General features: G+C 41.5%; 1 protein-coding gene across 1 annotated transcript in view; it reads right to left on the bottom strand.

The window, feature by feature from the left end:
- Nucleotides 1-18,679, bottom strand: part of dnah2 (dynein, axonemal, heavy chain 2) — a 521,611-nt gene that overhangs the window by 61,926 nt on the left and 441,006 nt on the right. The window contains exons 74-77 of the mRNA XM_039749646.1: nucleotides 16,165-16,364; nucleotides 12,202-12,328; nucleotides 4,383-4,569; nucleotides 4,145-4,293 (exon numbers count right to left, since the gene is read on the bottom strand). Of these exons, the coding sequence (XP_039605580.1) occupies nucleotides 4,145-4,293; nucleotides 4,383-4,569; nucleotides 12,202-12,328; nucleotides 16,165-16,364 (663 nt within the window). The remainder of the gene's footprint in view (nucleotides 1-4,144; nucleotides 4,294-4,382; nucleotides 4,570-12,201; nucleotides 12,329-16,164; nucleotides 16,365-18,679) is intronic.

The following is an 18,679-nucleotide window of genomic DNA, read 5'->3' as shown; positions in this document are numbered from 1 at the left end:
ATTACTTATATTTAAAATTTAAACAGAACTTGAACAGATACGATAGTTCATAATACCCACGCAGCACTAAGTGCACGTAAGAGCGGAAGTCATCCATTTTAACAAGATGATCAAATCCTTGATGACAGCAACACTCACAAAACAATTACTGTATATTGACAATCATGTTACGTTATTTTTAAAATGTTCCCTTTTCTTTTTCATAACTTCTTTAACACACTACTTCTCCACTGCGAAACGCGTGTATATACAGTATATATATATATGTATATATATACCCCGATCTACATAATCTCAAGCCACACACCGTGGCGCAATGGTAGAGGCTTCGCCTCTATCGCCGACATCCGAGGTTCGATTCCCGAGAGGGGATGCACTGAGTATGTACGTGTGCTTCCCGATTCATTTTACCCTCGCATCCCCTTGGTTTGAGACGTATGAAAAAATATGCGGTTAACGCAGAATCATGTTACGTTATTTTTAAAATGTTTCCTTTTCTTAGCACAAGCACAGCTGAGAAGCTTTGATGCATGTACTCCATAACGCATTAAAAAAAATAACGCATTTAATCACGCTTTTAATTCCAAGCAAAGGGGAACTTTTGTCAATGCATGATTTCCTGGTACATCGAAAGTACCGCCGCTCCCTATACGCAGAGTACGCAGTCTGTGTAGGGCACCAACTCCCGGGGGGCACCATCCCAGCTGCTCAAAAAAAATCGTTTTTATATATTATAATAATAAATTAATATTAGTAATATACATATACAAATAAACAAAAATATAAACGTATATATTGCATTTTACGGTGAACGCAGAGTAGGCTAAGCACACGTGATGACGCGCGCGCCCTCACCTCTGTTACGGCTGCCTGTTTGGCCAAAAATGATAATGATTGAACAATATGCCTGCTCCTGGAAAGAGACATCAACAGTCCGGCGCAGAGAAACGAAAGAAAAAAAAAGCCCAAGATGAAGCCCGTGCATGTACCCAAATCTCTGGATTGCTCTGCGCATAGCAGTGACGCTCCCTGTAACTGTTGCCTTCATTGAGCGAAGTTTTTCTAAAATTTCATCAAAACGTACTTGCGTTCATCTATGGCACAAGAGCGCATGAGTGTTCTGGCAATTGTCAGCATCAACTCTGAATTAGCAAAGGCTTTATCATATGAAGAGCTCATTTACGACTTTGCCTCAAGAAAAAGCAGAAGTGTGCCTTTGTAAATTTTGAACTTTGGAAAGCTCCAGCAGATGACAGTGTTGATTTTATTTCAGTTTATTATTGTTTGTTTTATTTATTATAAATGTTTTATTTAAAGTGTAATTTTAGTTTGTATTTTTTGCTGTAGAGCTACAATTGTAATTTATAAATGATACAATTTATTTATGTATTTACTTTTATTTGAATAAAGTTCTATTTTGGCCCCTATAGTAGGTGTTTTTTTTATTATTTTATTTTTACTTCTGTAATATTTGGGGGAGGGGGCATAAAAGTAAATTTCTGCTTAGGGCACCCATTTGGCCAGCAGCGGCCCTGTACATCGATTACATTGATGCACACTGAAAAGCAAGCAAAATTAGATGCATTACAGAAAGCGGACTTTGTGGCTCTTACTGGGGATCATTGGACTTCCGTCACCGTTAGTAATTCTAATTACATCTAATTACAAAATGCTCAATGATCACACTGTTTTAGCCTAATGTACAAAATAATTTTGGCTGAGGTTACTCAGAGTTTAAAAATGAAGCTGGTCAAATTACCTTTTATGTTTCTGACTTATTTTTTTAAGAAGAAAAACTACACTTTAAATAATAATAACCAAAATTTCAACATAATGACAATACCATTCTGAAAATGTACTTAAAGTACTTAAAATACCACTTTATTTTTAAGTCTGCCCAATTTTAGCCAGGGATGATATTTTTGTTTCTGTTTTGAATTGAAATGCAGTTTAAAAGCATTTTTTTTCAGAAATTAAAAGAGCTTGAGTTTACAATATTCATGTCCATGTCTATTATTTGATTCTGTCGCCCACTAAAACCGTTTTAAATAAAAAAAAAAACATTTGCGATTTGGGGCAAATTTTAATGTGTGATTACATACGATTAATCAAGATTAATTATTACACAGCTTCTAATTAATTAGATTAATTTTTTTAATTAATGTAGATATATATGTAGATTTGTATATATATATATATGTGTATATACAGTATATATGTAGATATGTATATGTATATATATATGTGTGTGTATATATATGAGTATATATGTACATATATATGTCTATATTTGTATATGTGTATAAATGCCAGCAACACTCATGACAATGACAACACAATTACATTGTCAATCATGTTACGTTATTATTAAAATGTTTCCTTTTCTTTTCATTACTTATTCTTTAATACACTACTTATTCTATATATATATATATATATATATATATATATATATATATATATATATATATATATATATATATATATATATATATATATATGTGTGTGTATATGTATGTATGTATGTGTATATATATATATATTGTGGAAGACTGCCGGCTTCCGAGGCCGGTCCGCACCCCCAGGCCGACAGGAGGAGCTCTCCCGACAGCGGGATCATGCCCCGAGGTCCAGCAGGGCCTTATGGACTCTGTGGTGTTTATACACAGCCCTGCTGGATACCTTGGGCGCCACCAGGAGTCGCTGTGGGGACTTATGGGCTCTGTTGTGCCTTATGACCCGGGAGTATGTCACGGTCACGTGACAGGAAGATATGGCGTGCTCCCGGGTTGAAATAATAGACTGATTGCCCTGACCCGGAAGGAATAAGGAACTGTGGATTGCTGGGACAGGAACACCTCCGGGTCAGGGGCTATAAAAGGACCGTGCCTCAGTCCAGACACTGAGCTGTGCTGGGTGGGAGAGGAGCAAAGTGTCTGGGCGAGGAGGAGAGGTTATTGTGTGTTGATTAGAGTGTGTTTATTTGTGGTTTATGAAGAGTGTGGAAGGTGCTTGGTGCACTGAAGAAAATAAAAAGGTCTTGGACTGTTACCCGGTGTCAGGAGTCGTACCTGAGGGTTCGAGGGTGCACTACTGCCCCCTACTGCCACAATATATATATATATATATATGTGTAAGTTTCTTAGTTCCTTACTGTTCTCTTTCCTTTCACCCATACCACATTCTATTTTTGCTTTTAGGCCTTGATTTAGGGACTGACAGGGACATTTTTATGGTGGCTGGAGTTCCAATCCTGCCACCAAACCCCATATTTTCCCTTGCAAGTTAGAGGACCTGCTTGCAGGTAGACGTCAAACCTAGGACAGAGTAATTGCAAGTTAAGGGCCTTGCTCAAGGGCCCAACGGAGTAGAGTCACTTTTGGCATTTACGGGATTCGAACCAGCAAACTTCCGATTGTCACTGCGTCCCTGGCCTCAGAGCCACCACTCTGCCCCAAACCATTGCACCATTATAAGCCACTCAAAGCTAATTCCGTCCCTCCTTCCCCATTGACTTCAATGCATTTCTCAGAGTTCAGCAAAGTTTACAAACATTTCTGTGATTTTGCCAAACTGATGGCAAGTAAACTTCACAGGGTTCACTCATCACTATTAACTAGTAGTGAAAAAAGTGAGCGTAACGGACTGAATGGTCTGTACCTGTATGTCAAAATTCACTTGCCCTGTTGTCTACAGACATAATGAAATTATAAAAGAAGGACAACAGACTAAAAGAACACGGTCAAATTCAACATGAAGTGTCAAACTATTTCACAGAATGATATGGGATTAACTTTCATAGCTCCACTGGAATTTGTCCACCATGATAACTAAAGATCCCCATACCTCTCTAGCGATCACGCAACTAAACATCTAATACACTATCTACATGTCCCAAAGTGAACTACCAACATTAATCTCAGAATTCAACAACGGTGGGAGTTGGAGTAACAAAGATTTGAGGTTTAAGTCTTTATCTTAAGTAAAGTGGTTGCAAATAGAGTCTGCATTGAGGGGTAGCCACTGTGCCATCTGTTCACATAGGAATAACATCGATACACATTACTATTTACTTGAGGTATAGTTGTGACAGTCCTTGGTTTCCACAAGCATAAAAACAATTATGAATGATATTTTTGCTTACCGACTTCATATCCAGTACAGGAGGTTCAACAAATTTGGAGCCCAGGTTGTTTATGACGAAGGAAGTGACGCAGAATGCCACTCTGTCTTGCCGTAATGAGCGAACTATTAACATTCTTTGAAGCTCATTGCAGGCATTTTCCCATTCACCTGTGAAAAGACAGAAGTGGCGTTAAGCTCACTTAAGTGAGATCGCACAACTCACACCAAACCAGACAGGCCTTGCACCAAAACCAAACCTGGAAGAGTTACACTCTCGGGTTCTGCACTGGTGTACCACAAATGCCAGTCTCGTGGGTACTGCTCAAAGGAGTTCATGATGCCATGGAAGTTAGCCAGCTTGTCCAGTTCTGTGATGTTGTCCCAGTTTGCATCTGCCAACCAGGATGTGCAAGGATTATCCATCTGGTCTTCTCTGTCCAGCACCTAATTAGAAGGAAACAATAAAGATTTCTTAAAGTTGAGGTAAATGTTAATGAATGAAAATATTATCACCACAGGCACACCAGTTTCAATCTAAATATGTTGCAACTACAAAATAAAGCACTTAAACCTAAAAGTAGCATTTCTGCGTGAGCTGCACTGGATAATGGTGGTAACTACCACAGGATAAAAGTTATAACCTACTGTTCGGTCAGAATCCTCATTATCACCTACGATCAGCAGCTCTCAGCACTGACTGAAAGATGAGACTGTGGGTAATACTGAAAGGTGCAGGTCTCAAAGTAGACAGCGTGACAATCTAGGAAGACCTAGGAGCTGAGCCACTGTCCGTTGATAAGTCAGTTTTTATTATTTTTTAATAAAGGAGAATCAGATAAGCAGAAAACTTCTGAAGAATGGAAATATTAAGAAGTCAAGCAAAATGACACTTTTTATTGGCTAACTGAAAAGATTACAATATGCAAGCTTTCGAGGCAACTCAGGCCCCTTCTTCAGGCAGGATGTAATTAGGCAAGACAGAAGAATGGAAAGAAAAAGTTCTGACCAAGGACTAAACCAGCACTCTCCATCAAATGTAAATATGAGAATTATATATTTAGCTAATCAATCTGTACATTTTCTTCACCTGTTTTGTCCAAATAAACTTTTATGAGCCAGAACATATCCTGGAGCCATCTGGCACAAAGCAGGAATGAATCCCGGCCAGTGTTCCAGTGCATCACACGGCACAGCCACACAATCTGCCTGATTCACTCAAGCCATCTCAGTCTAGAGTCAACTGACATGATTGTGGTGGAGATGTGTGAGAAAAATAGGCGTACCATTAAAGAAAAAGGACAAAAGTCCAAAGAAACATTGACCAGGCCATCTCCTGATTTGTGAGGCGGCAGCACTACCCATTTCACCACCATGTAAACATCTCTAATTATTACTTTTGCAATATACCATAGACATACAAGTATTTTCCCTTTCCTGCACAGTTTCACTGCTTCTTGTCTGAGAGAGAACATGACACCAACATATACTTCATTTGTCAATTCTTTAATCCCAATTTTTGCCCTTAGAGGGTGCCACACAAGTGTGCATGGGAGCCAGCTACAAGGAACAAAAGAAGGGAATTCCATGCGAGGCTGGAGGGTGGCAGGGTACACTAAACCTTCTTCTTTTATCTCTGCAGACCCAGGACGTCGCTTCTGGATCCAGCCCCGAGGACGTTACTTCCAGTTCCGCCCCCCCGACGATGTCACTTCCCTTTACTGACCTTATAAACCCACCACCGTCCCCACATTGATCAGTTCTGTTCTGGACTCAACACTGTATTATGGTTGTTATTTGCCTTTTGCAGCCTAGGTGCAAGTATACGGGTGGCTGCCCCATACCTTATTTCGTGAGTCGTGGCTATTATTTCACAATGGTGTAGTCGGCAGGATGGCCTCCTTGTGGAAGCCGAACCAAAGAACAACCTCGACACACCATCTAGACCTCCAGCCCTTAAGGAGACAGGTGGAAGAGTACCGTTCCCGCGTTACCGGGTTGGAGTCAGTTGGTGTGGGTGGGGAGACCCTGAGAGGCACTTCGACCCGAGGGTTTATTCTAAAGCCCTAGGCATGTGGATGAAGGGCCTATGGACTCAGGCTCAGAAAAGAACACAATGGGCTTTAACAGCCCCTCTTTTTTAATGCCCCTCAGCCTAAACTACTTAAGTTAACAAGAAAAAAAACTTCCAAAAAAAAAAAAACCTCTTGAAGGGAAAAAAAAATGGAAGACATCCTGGGAAAGGCAATTCAGAGAGAGATCCCCTTCCATATAGCGAAATGGGTGTACAATGGGTGTCAAAATATGGGGTAACTACAACACACCAAACAGAACACAAGAAATCTTCTTCACAGAGCTACAGTAGATGGCCAGTCTGTCATTGCCACCTCAGAAATACAATTGCTAACTAGACGCTGACTCAGTGGTGTCAGGACAACAATCTCACCCTTACTGTCAGAAAACCAAGGAGCTAGCCAGTGATTTCAGAAATCAGAAGAACAGACCGCACTTCTATCTACAGAAGGGGATGTCATTGAAGGGATGGGCAGCTTAAAGTTTCTTGGAGTGAAAATCACTGACAAGCTTTAGTGGGAACAATACATTTCATCTCTTGTCAAAAAATGGTCACCTGTGCCTCTACTTCCTTTGATATCTCTGAGGAATGCTCATATTCCTGTCTGTTTTCATAAGCCTCTACAGCTGGACAGTGGCGTCCATCCCTACTGGCTCATAACATCCTCTTATAGGACCTGCTTGGCTCAAGATCAGGGAGCACAGGCTATTACTCACACTGAGTGGCCGTCTCTTCAGGACATTCACTTACTGGCTTAGAAAGGCAAACGGGAGAATGAAAGACATCAGCCATCATGTACAGCCACTTTTCTCACTCCTCCCTTATGACAAACAGTACTGGGCCATTGGCATTCACACCAGTAGAGTCAGGGACAGTTTCTACCCATAAGTTGCAAGATTCACGAACAGTCGAATCTAACATCAAATGTTATGACTTTGTTTTGTCCTTAAGGGCATTATCCTGTTGGAAGGTGAACCTTCAGCCCTGTCTGAGTTCCAGAACACTCTGGAGCAGATTTCCTTTAAGGATATCTCTTTACTTTGCTCTGTTCAGCTTTTCCTCCACCCAGACTAGTCTTTTAGTTCCAGAGACAAAAACAACAACCCCACAGCAAGATGCTGCAACTATCAGGTTTCACTGTGTCAATGGTTTTGCACAGGTGATGAGTGGTGCCCTGTTTCCTCCAGACATGATGCTAATCCTTGTTTCATCAGACCAGAGAATCCTGTTTCTCTCAGTCTGATAGTTCTTTAGGTTCCTTTTTGCAAACTCCAAATGGGTCCCCATGTGTCTTTTACTGAGCAGGGCCTTCCATTTGGCCTATCCATCACAAAGCCCAGATCATTGTAGCATTGCAGTGGTGGTTGTACAGTACTTTTGGAAGTTTCGTCCATCTTCATACAGGAACTCTTTAGCTCAACCACAGTGACCATTGAGTTCTTGGCCACCTCTCTCACCATGGCCCTTCTCCCATGATTGTGATGTGGCTTGCACAAGGTAGATTCGAGGTTGTTCCAGATGTCTTTCACTTAAGAGTTATGGAGGCCAATGAGCTCTTGAGAACATTCAACTCCACAACATTTTTTTGTAGGCTACCCCAGATCTGCGCCTTGACACCGTCCTGTCTCTAAACTCAGTAGACAATTCCTACGACTTCACTGCTTGGTTTTTACTCTGATACACATTGTCAACAGTGGGACTTTTCCTAATCATTCCAATTGAATGAAGTGACCTCATGTGGAGTCTGAACAAGGTGTAGAAACATCTCAGCAATGATCAAGAGAATGGGATGAGCCTGAGCTAACTTTCAAATGCCATAGAAAAAAGTCTGAATAATTTTGTCATGTGATATGTCAGTTTTTCATTATTAATAACTTTCCAAAAATTTCTAAAATTCTGTTTTCACATTGTCATTCTAAAGTACCGAGTGTTGCTTGATGAGGGAAGATTAATTCAGATGATTTTAGCACAAGGTTGCAACAAAGCAAAATGTGAAAAAGTGAAAGGATCTGAATATTTTCTGAATTCAGTGTATTGCAAAGCTGACCAACTACAAGCTTTACTTGGTAGGTAACCACCTAAATATCAGATGGTGATCAGACCTATGCATATAACACTCCAAACTTCACCCTGTCAAATTAGCAAACAAGCCGCCATGGCGCAGTGTCAGAAGCTTCATCTTGGGCGCTGATGTCCGAGGTTTGGTCCCCATAAGGGGAAACAAATACAAACCCCAATTAGGGCCAAACACGTCTCGTGTACTCTTTGTATTATTTGACAGGCACTTTATAACTCTATATCTCTGATCTGCCATTCGCAACTGAGAGGACGTGGCAAATGTATGCCAACTGGCAGACCACACACAAGCTTTACCTGGTAGGTGAATACCCAAATTATCAGATTGTAATCAGACCCATGCATATGTTGTATGCTCATTATACTCTTTATTTATTTAATAATGTATTTTTTTTTGGTATTATATTTTCGTCAAGTGCCTGAGGAGACATGCAAGTACAAATTTCATTATGCTGTGTACACATGACAATATTATTTATCTCAAGTTCAGTGAGAAGTCAAGCAAAATGACACCTTTTATTGGCTAACTAAAAAGATTTCAATATGCAGGCTTTTGAGGCAACGCAGGCCCCTTCTTCAGACAAGATGCGTTTGTAAGCTACTGCGTAAGACTAAAAGAAACTGGACTTCAAATGTGCAGATGGGTGCAAAACTGACTTAGGCACAGGGGTCAATGAGCTATGGAGGGAGAGAACAGCTACATAAGGACAGTATTGACTTTCTAAACTCTAAAGGCTCAAATAGAGACACCTTGGTAAGAATTGTAAAGAAAGAATGAAATGTCAGATACGTTCTTTGCAGCACCCAGCCATCTTGCACTGTCTGCTCAGCCACATCATCAATGCGTCTACCAGCCTTGGTTGTGACAATGCTGTTGACAAAGCCGACTTGCTGGACCCCCCCTTCCACTCAATGTCAAGCACACCTCCCAACGCTCATGGACCGCTTCATGAGCCACTGTGAGAGGTGCACCCAATTCATCTTTAAGATAAAGGTCAGCATAACTGCGGCATTCGCTCACTGGCAGTTTTTTCCCATTTGACGCCCTTTGATTCCCCAGCAATATCTTATGCTTTTCTTGACATCAGTGCCACAGAATCCTTTTCCAAAGACTCCATTTTGAATTTAGGCAGATCAGGCCCGAAAGTAATACAGGAGTAGTCCTCTCCTTCAGAAGGCCAGATCTTTGCCTCCCCAGCTCTTCCCATGTTATCATACCAGGTCTGTCTGAAAGTCTTCTTGAACTCCCGACTGCCTCCACTGTAAACTTGGGGCTGAAGATGTTGCACAACTTGCCGGGAGTTTTCTGAATGAAATGAATTTAAAAGCAGGGTTCTATCAGGATCAGGTTTGGGATGCTGCCCTTTTTAATTCACATCAATGATGTTGACAACCTTGTGCCTAACAAACTGGCCAATAAAACCAAACTGGACGTCGGATTCTGGAAGAAATTCTAACATTTGAAGGATCAGGGGTGCAGTGGACTCATCAAATGCTCCCAAACTGGCCAGTATAAAAAACAATAAAAAAACACAACATAAACAGTACAATTGTAAAGGACTGAATGAAAACAAAATATACTCACCTAAAGGATTATTAGGAGCACCATACTAATACGGTGTTTGACCCCCTTTCGCCTTCAGAACTGCCTTAATTCTATGTGGCATTGATTCAACAAGGTGCTGAAAGCATTCTTTAGAAATGTTGGCCCATATTGATAGGATAGCATCTTGCAGTTGATGGAGATTTGTGGGATGCACATCCAGGGCACGAAGCTCCCGTTCCACCACATCCCAAAGATGCTCTATTGGGTTGAGATCTGGTGACTGTGGGGGCCATTTTAGTACAGTGAACTCATTGTCATGTTCAAGAAACCAATTTGAAATGATTCGAGCTTTGTGACATGGTGCATTATCCTGCTGGAAGTAGCCATCAGAGGATGGGTACATGGTGGTCATGAAGGGATGGACATGGTCAGAAACAATGCTCAGGGAGCCCGTGGCATTTAAACGATGCCCAATTGGCACTAAGGGGCCTAAAGTGTGCCAAGAAAACATCCCCCACACCATTACACCACCACCACCAGCCTGCACAGTGGTAACAAGGCATGATGGATCCATGTTCTCATTCTGTTTACGCCAAATTCTGACTCTACCATTTGAATGTCTCAACAGAAATCGAGACTCATCAGACCAGGCAACATTTTTCCAGTCTTCAACTGTCCAATTTTGGTGAGCTTGTGCAAATTGTAGCCTCTTTTTCCTATTTGTAGTGGAGATGAGTGGTACCCGGTGGAGTCTTCTGCTGTTGTAGCCCATCCGCCTCAAGGCTGTGCGTGTTGTGGCTTCACAAATGCTTTCCTGCATACGTCGGTTGTAACGAGTGGTTATTTCAGTCAAAGTTACTCTTCTTTCAGCTTGAATCAGTCGGCCCATTCTCCTCTGACCTCTAGCATCAACAAGGCATTTTCGCCCACAGGACTGACGCATAATGGATGTTTTTCCCTTTTCACACCATTCATTGTAAACCCTAGAAATGGTTGTGCGTGAAAATCCCAGTAACTGAGCAGATTGTGAAATACTCAGACCGGCCCGCCTGGCACCAACAACCATGCCGCTCAAAATTGCTTAAATCACCTTTCTTTCCCATTCTGACATTCAGTGTGGAGTTCAGGAGATTGTCTTGACCAGGACCACACCCCTAAATGCATTGAAGCAACTGCCATGTGATTGGTTGATTAGATAATTGCGTTAATGAGAAATTGAACAGGTGTTCCTAATAATCCTTTAGGTGAGTGTATAATGTAAATAACAGCAAGGCAATGACGCAGTCCTGACACTCTGACTAGAATTTGTAACCATTAGGTCAAGCTAGGCCTGCCTAATGTAGGGAGATTCTTACTGAATGAATACTTTAGTAAATCTATAAAACACAAAACATATGAGCAATATATATATATATATATATATATATATATATATATATATATATATATATATATATATATATATATATATATATATATATATATATATATATAAAACTCTTGTGATTCCATCAACATTGTAAATTAAATTTTAATAGAGCAAGCAGAGAAAATGGGCGGCACGGTGGCGCAGTGGTAGCGCTGCTGCCTCGCAGTTAGGAGACCCGGGTTCGCTTCCCTGCGTGGAGTTTGCATGTTCTCCCCGTGTCTGCGTGGGTTTCCTCCGGGTGCTCCAGTTTCCTCCCACAGTCCAAAGACATGCAGGTTAGGTGGATTGGCGATTCTAAATTGTCCCTAGTGTGTGCTTGGTGTGTGGGTGTGTTTGTGTGTGTCCTGCGGTGGGTTGGCACCCTGCCCTGGATTGGTTCCTGCCTTGTGCCCTGTGTTGGCTGGGATTGGCTCCAGCAGACCCCCGTGACCCTGTATTCGGATTCAGCGGGTTAGAAAATGGATGGATGGATGGAAGCAGAGAAAATCTATTTAAACACGTGCATGTACAGTACATGTGGACAATTCCTGCTCAGTCATGATCATCGGCTGTAAAGAGACGTACAAGGCCAGCTCATAACTTGAACTGCCATTGTTTTCTGAACAGCTCATATTTTTAAAATTTTTTTTCAAACACTTCCATGAAATAAAATTCTCACAGTTTTTACTTGTATGTATAACCCCAGCCTATCAATGCATCATAAAGCCCCCCTAATGTTACACCCCGCTTGAAATGGGAGTATTCTGGAATGCTGGAAATCAAACTTACAGAGCACTCGTAAAGTTTGTTCATTTGTATAAAGCCTCACCAACTCTTCAAAGGGGGCAATCCGACCCAACAACAACAAAGAGAAAAGATGTGTAAGCCACCAGAGAATGTCCCCTTTATTAAAGTCAGTTGTGCTCAACACACCCCTTCTCTTTAGTCAGCCACAATTCTGTGTATAGTACTTACCACTCCTCCACGGAGAAAGAAGTTGTATTCATCTTTGTTGAGTTTGCCAGCCACTTCTAGGATCTTAGAACACATTTGGAAGCTGAACAACAGCTTGTGACGCTCAAAAAGGCCTCTACACGTATACCTGCAACATGTAGAAACGGAATAATGCCAGTCAGTCATTTTCTATCCTGCATAGTCTGAAAAGGAGTGGGGGGGGTAGGGGGGTGGAGCCTATCCCAGGCAGCACATGGCGTAATGCAGAAACAAACCTTGGACAGGGCACCAGTCCATCACAGGACGAACACACACACACCCACACCCACATCTAGGACCAAATTAGTATCGCTAATCCACCTAACCTGCATGTCTTTGGACTGTGGGGGGAAAAACAGAGCACCCGGAAAAAACCCACACAGACATGGGGAGAACACGCAAGCTCCATACTGGGAAGATCGAGGACGTGAGCCCTGGTCTCCTTATTGAGAGGCAGCAGCAATGGAACTAAACTGCTTTTAGTATATTACTGCCTAACAGAAGATTTGGAGACGCCTGAACCTATCAGATGACATTGGGTGCAAAAGGAGAGTCAGCCATGGTCTACTACAGCACAAACTGACGAATATTAAAGGCACCCATTCACTGAATGCAGACATCTTTGGGTTAGCTTGCCTTATTATAGCTTAACTTATTTCTAACTTACTGCTCATGGCACTGTTAAAACAAACAATAAACATTAAAACTATATGCTTAGTACTGTAGGTGCCACATGGGCAGGATGGACATCCCAGCCAGGAGAGGGGATGGTTCCTTACCCGGATGGGAGGACCAAAAGGGATGGATGGACATCTCACTAGGAAAGAGAGATGTCACTAGAAGCTTTTTATTCCCCCAGCATGCTAGATGGCAGCAGCCCCGGATGTTGGTGCCCTCTAGGAAACCAGCAAGGCATGCCAGGAGATGTAGTTCAGCAGAGCAGACCTACTCTGGACTTCTGTGTGACCTGGAAGAGCTTCCATCGGGCAATCGCCCTGGCACCGTAAGTACTCCTGGGTCTGTAATAAAAGGGACCACGCTCCCTTATCCAGGCGAGCCGGAGCTGGGAGGTTGTGGAGGAGGGTGGTGCGGTAAGTAGAAAGTATTGGGAGAGAAAGCCCGTGTTTTGTGCTTATGTAACATATTTGAGGTGATTTGACTACTTAATCTACCTTTATTTGAACTCGGGACTGAGCTTGTGTGTTCGTGTTGGGGTTTGGGCTTGCTGGCGTCTGGGTATCCACCACAGTACATACATACAGTATTTATGCATCTTACAGACATATATAGACAGTACGGTTCTAAGCAAGTAATGTAATGTTGTTCAAGATTTAAAGGCATACTGTATATGTCGTAGGTCCTGCATTACATAAAGTGCTGCCAGGATAGGCTCAGTCACCTTTGTCACTGAGAATTGAATTAAACAGACTTGAGTCTTATCAAAACAGGAAAACAAATTTCAAAATTAAATGATGTAAGCTTACCTACCTTGAGAACAGAGAGAGCTGAATTTTAAGCAAAGTTAAAAAGAGAAACTCAATCTTTTATTTTTTTATTAAATGTGTACAGAATGCAACAAAAGTTCCAAATAAAAAATAAAAAATAAAACTTTCTTGTTCAGATTACTGAGACATAGCGGGTTCAAGGAAATTAACGACAGAAGTCCAGTCCATTGCAAGGCATTAATCACAACTACCAGAAAAAAAACAGGTAGAGAGCAGACAGACTCCCATCATGAGGAGAACTCTCAGGTGAAAATGCATTTCAATTATAAACAACAATTTTCATTAAGACTGTAGGAAAAAAATGTCAAAGTAGCACAGGACATGCTTGCAAAGCGTAAATCACACACACAAGATTTTTTTACAAATAGATGAACGGTAGCATAATGGAGAAATTTGTTATTCATTGTTTAGAAATGAGGGTGATGAGTGATAAACGAAGGCTATTGTTTAATCTTTTGCGTAAACACGACAGCTCACATATGTTTATGTGTTAACCAGACTTTCTGGACTATAAGTGGCGCTTTGAGGACACAACTCAGGTCTATACAGGCATAATATCATCGTACAGCACTGATGTATTAGAGGCAATGCAACAATAATAAACACCCAAACACACACACACACACACACACACACACACACACACACCGACATAAGAAGAACATCACTTCAAGTTCCCTTACATCACTTCGTGTCTGATCCCTTAAAGCCGGCATCTTTACAAACCCTCGACAGTTCTGTTTTGGACTCTGTGCTGAGAACATCTCTATGCTATTTAAAAAGCCTTTTACAGCCAGGAATAATATACGGGTGGCTGCCCCAAACCTTTTTAAGTGTGTCGAGTCTATTTATTTTCACAAAATATATATTTTATATATATATACATACAAATATATAAACAGTATATATATATTGTGGTCCCCGGCCGGGGCTTGTGCCTCCTCCAGACTGCAAGGGGGCGTCCGTCCTGGTTATGTTTGGGGCCTCGGGTAAAGGGCTTGGAAGCCCAGCCCTGTAGTGACCCATGGCCACTGCCAGGCGGCTCCCCAGTGCCTGAATATCCCGGGAGCCCAGCACTTCCGCCACACCAGAAGTGCTGGGGGGAAGACTACAGGGGACACCCGTACGGCTTCCGGGTGTGCAGCTGGCACTTCCGCCACACAGGGGCGTGGCTACAGGGGAATGCCGGGAAGCAGCTGGAGCCCATCCGGGTTCCTATTTAAGGGGCCGCCTCCCTCCAGTCATCAGCAGAAGTCGGGTGGAAAAGAACGGAGCTGGAGGGAGGACTAGAGGCGGCCAGGAGAAAGGCACAAGGACTGTGAGGCCTGGACATTGGGGGAATCGGTGCTGGAGGCACTGGGGTGTGTGAGTGCACAAAAACTTATTATAAAAAAAATATTATAAATAAACGTGTGTTGGGTGAACATAAGATGTCCGTCTGTGTGTGTCCGGGCCAGCGTCCACAATATATATATATATATATATATATATATTATATATATATAAAAATAGTGTCATGCATACGTGTCAGAGAAATACAGTCATCCAAGGAATGCAATATCCCACCGGGGTAAGAGGGGAGCACTGACCCTAACAGTATTGTCTTTTTTCTCTCCTTCGGCAGCAATAATATGCTTCTTGGGGGCAACTATCCCCGCCCCCTCAAGCCTAAGAGCTTTTGAGATCGACATCCTTGAATGTTGGCACCTCATTTGAACCCTGAGGACAAGGCTCCAAGACTGCTAGCTGCTTATAAGAGCTACTTTCAATAATGGCAGAAAAGACCACTTATGTTGTATTTCATGCCTATGAGCACCTACTCTGTTTTTTATTTGTCACTGGCACCCCAACACTTCATACAGATATCCTATGTACACTTCAAACTTCCACAAAATGAATTTTATATATATATATATTCAGTATATAAATTTATAAAGTATACATAAACACACACAAGTGCAAAAAAAAATTCTTAATGCTGAATTATATATTATATTATGTATTATATGTTTTTTTACACTTGTTTAAAACATACGTTTCAGGGTTAAGAATAAAGTAATGGCGATCTTGATTGAGTCAGTTTCTGTTGAGAAATGCACTTTCAGCTATTCATTTTCTGTACCCCTAATTTCAGGTCGTTGGGAGTGACTACAAGGCAAAAATCAACCAAGCACGTTGCAGTAGCCTGTTGATGCCTCCATATATAAAACTAACCAACAGAGGAGTAGTTTAGTGGCATTCTTCTAAAATTTTAAATTCAAAAGTTGCATTAATTAGAAAAATAACCAAGTTTTCTTTTTTGCAGTACCACGGGACGTCAGAGCACACCACACAAACATTTTGTTGGAAACACGTATTTGGCTTTTTGAAAACCTCTGGTATATCACTAGACCCAACTCCATTACCGAGCCCAGGGCTCCCCGTGGTCCCAGTACAGTACCTGTATACAGCATAGGTGTGGTAGTCATTGAGATTACTGATCCTCTCCTCAAGCTTGTAGTTGCGTGGGCTTTTCTCAATGCTCAGGTTAAACAGATCGATGTAGGTGTCCAGAGAGAACTGGTACATTGGGTCAATGCGGCCCATGTCGTTGAGGACAAAAAAGAGGATTGATGCCCGTTGAGCACATGACCGATATGCCTAAAGGTAAGAAAAAGACAAAGGATTTAGACTGGCCTGTCGATTGTATGATCTGTCCACTCATTCATTTTACAAACCTACAAGCTGCAGACAGAGCCATTTAGATTTAGAGGTTACAATGGAGATGCCTTTACCTGTTGAAAATGGAATGATATGACCCAATAAGAATGCAGCTTGAATGGGGGCTCATAAAAAGAAATTAGTTTTTCTTTGGTCCAATTTGATCATTTCAGAGACAGCTTAGCTATATCTTTAGATGTCAAGCAAAATGTCACCTTTTATTGGCTAAGTGAACAGATGACAATATGCAAGCTTCTGAGGCAGTGTAGGCCCCTTCTACAGGCAAGATGTAAGGGGCCTGCGCTGCCTTGAAAGCCTGCATAGTGTCATCTGCTCACTTAGCCAATAAAAGGTGTCATTTTGCTTGACTTCTCATTATAACGTCAGATAAGAGTTTTGAGGTTACTTGCCCATGATAACCACAAGGTAGTTTTTTATTTAAAATATGCTTGTTGCCAATCATTTCGCTCAGTCGTGAACGCGCTGAAAAGTGAAAGGGGTTTGGCACAGGGTACTGCAGCATTTTTATTAATGGCTGACTTTATAGTCTTGCAGTACATGTACAGACCACAAGCATTAGGGAAGACTTGGAAGCTGGGAATATGTTCTGGATAAAGTTTAGGCAGAATATAAAACTGAACACTGTAAAGCAGAGTGAACTTTATAGTTTTCAATTATCCAAGCGTTCATAAAATTATTACGTTGTGAAATGTGAGGAATATTTTGTCTTAAGTATCTAAATGTATATGGGCTAAATTTAAAATTGAACACTTAGTAGAATGGGGTAAAGAGATGCTGTAAATCAATTATACAGTTACATGATGATCTCCATTTGCCATCTTATGAAAATGTTAAGTAGAATAAACATTGACCTTTATGTAGTCTAAAAAAGAACTAAAATGCCAGAAAACTATAATGCTCAAAACCTCTAAATGCATTGTACATAAAGTTATTTATTAATTCTAAGTTATTTAGAATATATGTGCCTGTGTCTGTCTGTTTTCACCCTGCCAAAGACTGGCGCCCTGTCCACAGACTGTTCCCTCCTTGCTCCTGATGCATGCTGGGATAGCTGCCAGCTTCCCCAAGACCCTGATCAGGATAAAGCGGTTTTAGGAAATGGATGGATGGATATTTTGGGTTTTAATTTTTGTCTGCCCCTTCTCATTCACTCAATAGTTGCCTAATAGAGCTATAATGTTCTCCCCAGCACTCGTGCGAGTCCAAGTGGTTAAGCTTTGGACTTCAAACCCTGACGCTGTGGGTACAAATCCCGCTACTGACACTGTGACCCTACGCAGGTCACTTCACCTGCCTGTGCTCCAGTTGTAAAACCAAAAAGAAATGTAACCGATTGTATCATAAAACCCGCCTTGGAGAAAGGCGTCAGACAAATAAGCAAATGTACATGAAACACATCAAGACCTTTTGGCCAAGACTCAGCTGATGTCAAAATCTTATAAAGTCACACCACACAGAAAGGGCTCATAAAGTAACACACATTTTCTGAGGAATAAGATGAAGCGTTTTCAGGCTTTGCTATCTTTCACTTGCCAGCTCAGTTTTTGCAGCATGTGCCATTATATGCTGCCTGAAATGCAGCTTTAGCAAAGCCGCAGCTTAAAGAGCTAAAAAGACACTAAATCCTGAGACGTTCAAAAAGTGAACTCACTTTTGCAGATGTTACGTTGTATTCACATATTTAAATATTTTAACTACTGGATATGTTAAAACATATCACATTAAAATATACAGTATCTGGATTATAACATATAAACAGAAAATGAACACAATCTAAAATAACATTTTTTAAACAATAGACAGTATGTGATTGTGCATCTTGTTTTTCTGTTTCAGATAAAGGGCATCATCTTTCCATGATGGGTCACCTTAGTGGGCCGCAGGTGGCACTGACTGTCACTGTCTTTCAACAATCTTTACATAACACATAAGGTATGGTATAAGACTTTGGGCAAGTTTAAATGGCAGAAATGATACGAACATTAGACACATACAGACCAGCATGGTGGTGCAGTGTTTAGCTCTGCTGTCTGGCACGTACAGGAGGCAGGGTTCAAATCTGCTGCTGGGTCCTCTCTGTGTGGAGTTGCACATTCTTCTTGTGTGCCTCTGGAGTTTTCTCTGGATGTGGTGGTTTTCCGGTCGCACCCCAAGAATGTGTATGTCAGGATAAATGGCGATTCTAAACTGTCCTTTACGTGTCCTTATGTGCCCAATAGGGGTATGTGCCAGGA

This window comes from Polypterus senegalus, chromosome 3, assembly GCF_016835505.1.
Source record: "Polypterus senegalus isolate Bchr_013 chromosome 3, ASM1683550v1, whole genome shotgun sequence".
Lineage (NCBI taxonomy): Eukaryota > Metazoa > Chordata > Cladistia > Polypteriformes > Polypteridae > Polypterus > Polypterus senegalus.
This window is presented reverse-complemented; position numbering and strand designations above follow the sequence as displayed.